Source organism: Monodon monoceros, unplaced genomic scaffold (assembly GCF_005190385.1).
Source record: "Monodon monoceros isolate NGI ecotype Baffin Bay Population unplaced genomic scaffold, NGI_Narwhal_1 Super_Scaffold_13, whole genome shotgun sequence".
NCBI lineage: Eukaryota > Metazoa > Chordata > Mammalia > Artiodactyla > Monodontidae > Monodon > Monodon monoceros.
This window is the reverse complement of record NW_021703769.1, coordinates 70439553-70449027: the sequence shown is the minus strand read 5'-3', so window position 1 is coordinate 70449027 and position 9475 is coordinate 70439553. Positions and strand designations below refer to the sequence as shown.

General features: G+C 51.6%; 1 protein-coding gene across 1 annotated transcript; it reads right to left on the bottom strand.

Annotated features, from left to right (window-relative positions):
• Nucleotides 1-5584: 5584 nt before the first annotated feature.
• Nucleotides 5585-9377, bottom strand: CDIPT (CDP-diacylglycerol--inositol 3-phosphatidyltransferase). The gene is made up of 6 exons (XM_029222134.1): nucleotides 8928-9377; nucleotides 8694-8828; nucleotides 7857-8010; nucleotides 7334-7415; nucleotides 6666-6747; nucleotides 5585-6546 (listed from the first exon to the last, which is right to left on the bottom strand). The coding sequence occupies exons 1-6, from the start codon at nucleotides 8968-8970 to the stop codon at nucleotides 6401-6403; spliced, it is 642 nt and encodes a 213-aa protein (XP_029077967.1). The 5' UTR covers nucleotides 8971-9377; the 3' UTR covers nucleotides 5585-6400.
• Between the last annotated feature and the right edge of the window lie 98 nt (nucleotides 9378-9475).

Below are 9475 nucleotides of genomic sequence, written 5' to 3'. Positions count from 1 at the left end.
TGCCATCTCAGTGTGGATGGAATAGGCAAAGGGGTCAGCTCATCCACCCCTGCTCCCTACAAATCCCCTACATCTTCCCTTAGGAGAGGTAACTGATTTAAAGCTCTTCATCTGGTACCTGGCATGTGCTAAGTGCTGTGTTAGCACTGTTTATAGCCAAGCGCCTCTGGGGATAAGTGACAGCAGGTAAGGTTGCCCATGGAGGGTGAGTTCCTTCCTGTCTCAGCCATGGCTCCCGTGGCCATCCTTTGACCTTGTCATTACTAATAACCACAGCACCTCTGAAATCAACTCCTGCCGCCTCATCCTTGCCTTCCAACAAATCTTCCTCCGACTCCAGGCTTCAGTGACCTTGTTCTCAACCACTTTCTCGACGTTGAACCCCACACCCCTCTCCTTTCAATCTTGCCCAGCTTAGATTTTGTCGTCTGTTGTGTAATTCACTCACTGTCAGTCAAAACCTCCCTCAGAACAGGGAACCCTCCTGCGCTGTTGGTGGGAATGTAAGTTGGCGAAGCCACTATGGAGAACAGTTTGGAGGTTCCTCAGAAACTAAAAACAGAATTAACCTGTGGTCCAGCAATCGCACTCCTGGGCATATATCCAGACAAAAATATAATTCAAAAAGCTACATGCACCCCTATGTCCCTAGCAGCGCTATGCACAATAGCCAAGACATGGAAGCAACCTGAATGTCCGTCGACAGGTGATTGGATAAAAAGGTGTGGTCCATGTATACAATGGAATACTACTCAGCCATAAAAAAGAGTGAAATGCCATCTGCAGCAACATGGATGCAACTAGAGATCATCATAAGTGAAGTCAGTAAGAGAAAGACATATACCATACGATATCACTTATATGTGGAATCTAAAATAGGACACAAATGAACCTATGAGACAGAAACAGACTCGTGGACACAGAACAGACTTGTGGTTGCCAAGGCGGAGGGGGTTGGGGAGGGATGGTGTGTGAGGTTGGGGGTAGCAGATGTAAGCTTTTATATACAGGATGTATAAACAAGGTCTTGCTGTATAGCACAGAGAACTATATTCAATATCCTATGATAAACCATAATGGAGAAGAATTTTAAAAGAATGCATCTATATGTATAACTGAATCGCTTTGCTGTACAGCAGAAATTAACATCATATTGATTCAGAGCTGCCTGTGAAGCACAAGCCACAGGGGAGGACTCAGCTGCAGGGAACAGCAGCGCAGCTCTGGGGGCCACGGAAGAAGTACAGAAACCAGGCTTCACGGACTACACAGTTTTGCCTAGATCTGCCCCTACACGGAGCAGCCAGGAATAATTTCAAGGCCACATAAGGGCTGAGTTTTGAGTGCTGGCAGATCCCCGCTGACATCCCACTGAGGATGTTTGATTGTCCCCCTGTATTCCAAACCAGATGTCTTTGGATGGCAATCTCCTTTCTCTCACCCTGGGGTGGCCAGAGGGGAAGCTGGATTAGATGTAGGGGGGCAATAGGGTAAAGGTTTAAAAAATTATATTCCATGACTGATTGCCTAAGATTATGTATGAGGAGTGATCATAAGTAATGAGAGCTAGAAAAATAAAAATGAATCAACTATACTTCAATTAAAAAAAAAACCTCCCTCACTCCTCGCCTCTTCCCCACCCCACGATGCTCAGTGGAAAAAGCCCCATCCCGACTTGAACCAGCTACTGCCCCCTCCACCCTCCCTGACCAGCTGTGTGCTCCTGGAGGAAGAACACCCCACCTACTGACTGATCTCATTTGAAACTCACGGCAACGAATCTCGAGAGACCTAACGGCTTCTGACTCTGCTTGTCTAGCTTGCGTGAGATCCCCTTCAGAACAGCTGTTCACACCCCCTCTCCTCTCCACCTCCCACACCCCTGCCCACTTTCTCTCACCTCTTTGAGAAAATAGAAGCACACGGGGCAGGAAGGCCCTTTCCAGCATCACATGTAACAAACGACCCCATCTGGACTCTGTCGTCCCTCCTCTTCCCACTGAGGACGTGTCCCGCTGACCCCAGCTCGCCCCCTTTTCCTCAGGTCCTCAGGGTCCACTCCTCCGTCCCCATCTCCTTTCTCTCCTGCACCGTCTGCTTCTCCCTGTCTCCTGGATCGGTGTCGCCGGTATATAAACATGCTCTGCTCCCTCCCATGGAGAACCACCTCTCTCAGCCCTACATTCCCTCCAGCTGCCACATGTCCTCCCTCACGGCCAAAGTCCTCAGTTTCCCTGCCTCACCTCTCATTATCTCCTCAAACCACTCCAATTAGCTTGTCTTCACCCCTTGCTTCGTGGAAATGGCTCTGTTCGGCATCACCAGTGATGTCCTTGTTGCTAAACCCAGCAGTTAGGTCCTCTCGTTCAGCCTCTCCCATCATTCAGCACAGTTGGCCACCCCTCTTCCACCCCAGGCTCCCATGACCTAGCCTGCTGCACTTTTCTGTCCACCTCCCTGGCTGTGTCTCAGTCTCCTTGGCCAGCCCTACTTTCTCTGCTCAGCCGCTAAATATGAATCACTCTGAGCCTTGTTTTTTTTTGGCCATGCCGGGCGGCTTGTGAGATCTTTGTTCCTTGACCAAGGATTGAACTCAGGCCCTCAGCAGTGAAAGCGCGGAGTCCTAACCACTGGACTGCCGGGGAATTCCCAGAGCCTTGTTCTCTTACTCAGCTACATTCTTGGCCAGTCTCATGGCTTTATATTCAAAAATCCATTTCTCCATCCCTGATCTCACCCCTGAGCTCTAAGCTCATTTCCAATTGATGACTTGACGTCTCCACATAGATCTCCAATGGCCATTGGGCTTGGCCACATATATGACCTATTCAGGCCAATGAAATCTAAGAGGGAGTGACATCACCATCCTTTTTCCTTGTCCATGTTAACCAGCAATATTCAAATATTGGCCTGGGTCCCACAGAAAAATGTCCAAGCGGAGCCACAGTTGACCTGCAATAGACATGCAGCAGGAGGGAGAAATGTTTCCTGTATTAAGTAACTGAGATTTGGCGGGGGAGCAGAGGGGGGGTGTTACCACAGCATAATCTAGCCTATCCTGACTACATGTACCTCATAAAGTTGTGAAATCCAATAAGGTAATAGAAGCTTTTTGCTTGAAGACAGGTTTTCACTGTCTCCCCAGCACTTATTGTATAGTGGGGGAGACAAGACATACCTCTGTGGTTGGAAAACAGGCCTTGCTGGAAATATAGTGGAGTTCCAGCTCACACCAGAGCCCAATTCTCAGTCAGTCCCTTGGTACCAAATTTATCCTTGAAGTTCCCTTAAATTGCCCATTAAATACAGAATGGCGTGACCTGTGCTGAAGATCAACACAGACTGTTTTCCTCCAGCACTGGAGCAAATGGCTTTTCTTTGGTTGAATACCAAATAAATTGATTTGTTGAAGTACGCCTTGTACAAGAAAAGTTTGTCTTTAAACAGCAAAACCACACTCTATATGGTAAGACACTGCCTACCAAATCTATCTGCTCTTCCTCCTAGTCCCACAACTAATCTCTTTCCCAACCTCCCCTGCATGTAGATGTGGCCACGTGACTTGAGTTGCAGCCAATGCAACGGGAGTGGCAGTAGCACGTGCCAATTCCCTGCCTTCCCATAAACCAGCCTCGTGCAGTCCTCCAGGTGCACCTCTGCCTGCATGAGATGAAGGCAAGCAGAGTGCTCTGTGTGTTGAAAATCACAGAACCGTAAGTCGGGAGGAGCCTGAGTCCCTGAATCTCTGCTTCAGGAGCTCCCAGTCAGGAGCTCCTGATTAGGCCTTAACATGTGTTAAAAATTATCTATCTATCTTGGGACTTCCCTGGTGGCGCAGTGGTTAAGAATCTGCCTAGCAATGCAGGGGACACGGGTTTGAGCCCTGGTCCCGGAAGATCCCACATGCCGTGGAGCAACTAAGCCCGTGTGCCACAACTACCGAGTTTGCGCTCTACAGCCCACAAGCCACAGCTACTGAGCCCGTGTGTCACAACTACTGAGCCCGCGCACCTAGAGCCTGTGCTCTGCAACAAGAGAAGCCACCGCAATGAGAAACTGCAACCAAAAAAAAAAGCCCACGTGCAGTAAAATAAATAAATTAAAAAAAAAAAAAGATATTGTTACGCCAAGGCTGCACTATTGTCTCTTGACATCTCCTCCCTTGTTTCCCCTTCTCTGATTAGCAACTGTTTGAACCTGCCCTTTGGAACTCAGGGAAGGTCACGGAGGCTGAATGAAGCCTATTTCCTACAAACAAGAAACAGGAGACACGGAAAGGATTTGTACCTGGGAGCCCCACAGGGTCCTGCTGGGTTTCATTAGCGGACCAGCAAATATAAAAAATGAATTTTAAAATACAGAATACGTGTAGACGTGAAGAATTTATTTAGACACAGAATCAGTGAGTAGCAGTGGTTGCCTCTGGGGAGAACTGGGAGCTTAAAGTGGCAGACTTGTCATCCTTTTGTAATGTGTGCAATTTACTATTTTTACATGTGAATAACTTACCTATTATTTTGAAAGATTCCTTCAGCGCCTCCATGTGGCCCTCAGGGTGAAGTCCAAAAGCCCTCCTGGGTTCCTCAGACTGCTGCAGGCTTCCACCCCACCTCTCTTCAGCTCTCCAGCCACCAACCCCCAGTGCTCCGCGTTCCAGCAAATCAATCCGCTTCCTTTTGGCAACTGCTCAGGGCGCTCTCTGGCCTCCCAGCTTCCTCAGCTGAGAATCAATCCTCTCCTCTGCATTAACCCTTCCCGCCCCAATTACTATTACCAGTTTTCTACTTAAGACACCCAAAGCACTACAGCACATTCTAACCCTATCCCCCAACAAGCACCTCCCTAACTGCATCATCTCCTTCCTGGCTATCCTGCGGCCTCCTTTCCACTGAATCCCCTGGGCCTAGAGCAGTTGAGGCTCAATACACATCTTTTTTTTTTCTTTGGCAGTGGCACACGGCTTGTGGGATTTTAGTTCCCTGACCAGGGATCCAATCTGTGCCCCCTGCAGCGCAAGCGTGGAGCCCTAACCAATGGACAGCCAGGGAAGTCCCTCAATACACACCGGATAAATTTCAGCCCTCTCAGACATGAGGCCCTCTTGGCTAAACTATTACAAGGATAAAATAAGTAACATCTGCAAAGAAGCCCCAGCACAGGGTCTGGCATATGGCAGGCTCAATGCAGTCTTAAAAAGAAAGCTGGTGCCAGACAGCTTTCTGCTCAGATAGCAGGGATAGCTGTCAGGGACAGATGCCTGGAACAATGTCTCCTATGATAAGTACCCCAAAAAATGTTTAAGAGGGAACAGTGATTCTCAGTGTAACTGGGAAGAAGAATCAATCAGCTGGAGTTTATTAAAACTTCAGACTTCTGGGGCCATCCCTAGAATTTCCAACTCTGAAAGTCTGGCACAGGGTCCAAGAAGCTGAATTTTCAAGAAATATCCCACAGGTGGTCTAAGGACCACATTCTGAGAAACCAACCGATCTATTTGTGAGTATTTAAGCCGCTACGATATGTCAGGTCAAGGTTAATCTTCTTCGTAGGGATAGAGAAAGAACAAGAAGAGTCTGTGCCCTCGTGGAGTTTACATTTTAGTGAGGGTAGAAAATATCAGGTACACAAGTAAAGGTAGACAGCCAGTGACGGTGTCGTAAAGAAAATAAAGCAGGTGGGCGGAGGACATGGAATGCGCTTGGGTGGCAGGGAGGGGATCTCTCTGAGGTCACTGAGGAATGACAGGAAGGAGCCAGCCAGTAAACTACTGCGGCCAAAGTATCCAGATGGATCCTCATTTTTCCCCAAGCTCCCCTCGACCCAGGCCCTGGTCCAAGACTATCTCAAAGGAAACCAAGTCCAGAACAGTGATGCTCCCGCCTTTATAATCAAGGCTTTCGGAGCCAGGACAGAGATTGCAATGGGGATCTCGACAGCACCTTCTCTCTGGGCCATGGAACCCACAGGCTTCCTCTATCTAGCCAGGGGCAGAGGTCTGAACCCCTGCCTTTTGGGAAACCTGGCCCCTGCCCCACCTCCCTTACTCAAGTGTCCCTAAGGTCTCAGCCAAGCCAGATCCCAGGGCTGAGCCAGCAGGTGTGACTATGCCCGATCCTCAGACAGCTCTCTTCGGGCCCCGGGAGCACTGCCCATGTGGGTGGGGCCTCCTGAGCATCCTTCCTGATTTGAAGTCCAGGTCCCTGGGGATCACAGGGGTGGGACTGGTCCCCAGGATTACGGAGAACATGACATCACCAAAGAGGCTGGTCCCCCTCCCCAGCAGGCTGGACAACACATTGGGAAGACATGTGCCTGGGACCTCCTAGGAGGGACAGGGGTGCCGCGTGGCACAGTGAGACTCCCAGGGCAGGTGGGTAGCCAGGGGCTGGAGGTTCCAGGATCACTTCTTCTTGGCACGATCTGCTGCGTCCAGGGCAGCCATGTTGCGGGCGGCTGTGATCAGGTGGATGACACTGATGAGGGACTTGAGCAAGGCAATAGGGGCTGTGATCCAGAGGCCCATTCGGAAAAGACCTACAGAGCCAACTGTGGGAAGGGAGCAGGGGCGATACAGAGAAAACAGGATGCGGGTGAGGGAGGGGCCTTTGACTCCCCGGGCAGGCCCGACCCCTTCCCACCCTCCTGCCCAGCCCCTCATCTCCTACCTAAAGGTCCCTCGGAGAAATTGAACAGGTAGAGGAGGCAGTAGAAGAGCTCATTTCCAGCACACAGGGTAAACAGAGCGGGCTGCACAGACAGCAAAAAGGCTGCTTAAGCAAGAGGGTAGGGTAGTGCCCCCGATCCCCCAACTAAGGGCCGGGGGGCCAGGAACTGTACTGGGGAAAGAGGGGTGCAGGGCGGTACAGGTAGGATGTGGGTGGGCATAGGGGGAACAGGGCAGATCAGGGAACCTGCCCAAGGCCCTTCACCCTCCCCTTCCACACGGAGCTGTGGGCAGCACTCACCACAAGGTTACGAACCAACAGGAAGATATTTTTACCGGGCTGCCCCCTTGAAGCCCTGGGCCTTACCTGGAGGTGTTACACCCTCGAGCCTCGAGCCTCGAGTGTAAAGACTACACTCCTTCTCACAGCCTAAGGCCTTTTGAGAGCTGGCTCTGCACACCTCTCTGGCTTCTTCCTCCCTCCCTCTCCCCTCAAGCCACTCAGTTCCTTCTCCCTGGGCACACCTGGGCCTCAGGCCCACTTGCTTTCTCCAGCAATTCACAGGGCTCAGCCCAGGAGCCCTTCCCACCAATCCCACCCTGGGCCCAGGGCTCAGCCCAGGACTTGCCCGTAAGCTAAGTGAATAGGGAGGGGCAGCAAATGCTCACTCTGGAGGTGTAGTAGATGCGAAGCACTGGATTTCCAGACAGGTCAATCACCTTGTGACTTTCACTGCCTCGGACCACGGAACTTGGGGAGAAAGTAGGCGGAATCCATGAGCTTTCATTACTACGAATGCCCACCTAATCCACATTTCAACCCACACAAAGTAGGTACTGGGATTGCCTCTGTTGAACAGAGGAGGGACTGGGGCACAGCTGAGGGCCACTGTCTTGCCCGAAGTCACACTACCTAGCTGGGTAGCTGGGGGAAGAATCAGGATTCAAAAGCCTCACGCCCCTTCCCAAGGGATGTTAACTCTTTGGAATCCTCAGAAGGGTTTTAGGGATTACTTAATCCAACCGTAAAACAGGACTGACGCTAATTCAGAGAAGATTTGCCCAGGGTCCTTCAACAAAGCAGAGCTAAAAAGGAGACCTCCCAAGAAGCCTGAAGACACCTCCCATATGGTCTCACCCCTCCCCACTGTAGTGTCTTCTTCAACCGGTCAACACCCCCAGAATCACTGACCTGTGGAGGTGCAGCCAGTGGCTGGCAACGTCCAAGCTCATGCTGAGCTGGAAAAGAAGGGTGGCGCGAGGGTACAGCAGGGCCAGGTTGACCAGCAGACACATTGTGGAGCACCGGTCTGTCAGCATGTCCAGCATGGCCCCAAATCGGGTTCCTGAAAAATGGCAACTATTAGGTGGATGGGGGCTGTAAGGGGGCAATGCATCTGTGACAGAGGCCGTATTTAGTGTATCACTCTAATGCAGAGCCTAAGAGAGAAAAGGCCCACAATCCACTGCCTGGGGAGGAAAGCAGACTGCTATCGTTGGAGTATGAAGGTCAAAAGGCAAGGGTCACCGTATCATAAAACAAGGAAGCATGGCAGTGTAGAGAAAACAGTGTAGAAGGGAGTGAGAAAGCTAGCATGGGAAGTCTTAGAGGTGGGTCTGAAGAACAGATTAAAAAAATTAATCATCTCTCCAGAAACCATCTCCCTTCCCTCTCCATCCTCCCTCTAAACATGCTTTCTGGAATCCTTATGGCTTGTGCCTGGCATACAGCAGATGCCCCCAAAACACCTGTTAAATGGATTTTTATTCAGAGAGGCCTCCAGCACTTGCACTGCCATGCTGGGTCTTGGTATCCCACACCCCTCGCTATCAATGAGTTCTTCTCCACAGCGAGCTTAAATCCCTTCTGCTACAAAATCAGGCCATTCTGTTCTGCTTTCTACAGAGATGGGAATGACAGAGCCCTCTGATTCCCGAGTACCCGCCTACCCCGAGGTCCTAAGGAAGCAGGAAAAGGGGGCAGAGGGTTGTTGGGTCTCAAGGCTGGCTGAGAAAAGGTGTCTGTCACCTTGATTAAGGGCTCGAGCAGCGTGTCCATCGAAAGCGTCCAGAAGTCCGCTGAGCAGGTAGAAGGAGGAGGCCGTGAGAGGGCAGCAGGGCATGAAGTAGAAAGAAATGATGGCGAAGACAATCCGGGCATAACCTTGGGATTGAGACGGCAGGGGGAGACAGGGCAGGATCAGGGAGCCTGCCCAAGGTCCCTAGCCCTCCCGTTCGGCCCGGAGCCGCGGGTAGCACTCACCGATGAGGTTAGGCACAAACAGGAAGATATTTTCGCCTGGCATCGCGGAGGTCCCCTGGCCGCCCTGGGCCTTATCTGGAGGTGCCAGCTCTCTCCCAGCTCCGGCGGAAGGCTCACCCTCCAGCCCGGCTCATCGGCCGCGCCCACTGCGCGCAGGTCCCCACTGCGCGCAGGTCCCCGCTGCCCCTGCCAGGTCCCAGATGTTAAAGCTCTTTGCCTGCCGTAGCATGGGCCGACACAGCTGTGCGTGGGGCACAGAGGGCGCGCACACCCAGCCCTTCCCCTGAGCAGACGCTGGCCTCCGCCTGCCCCGCCGGCTCTCCTGCCTCCAGCTGCGGCCCCTGCTCCTCCAGCTGTGCTTAGCTTCCGGAACCTACTCTTCAGGGTTCGTCCTTGCAAAATTGGAGAAAGGAAGAAGAGGCTTAAGAAATGGCTGCGTCCCCTTTAAGACCTGCCCGCTTCCTTTTCCTTTTCTTCCCTCCTCCCCTTTCCATCGGTTCGTACCAAAGTACAGAGGGAGGAGAGGGGGCAAAGAACCGTCAACGCTG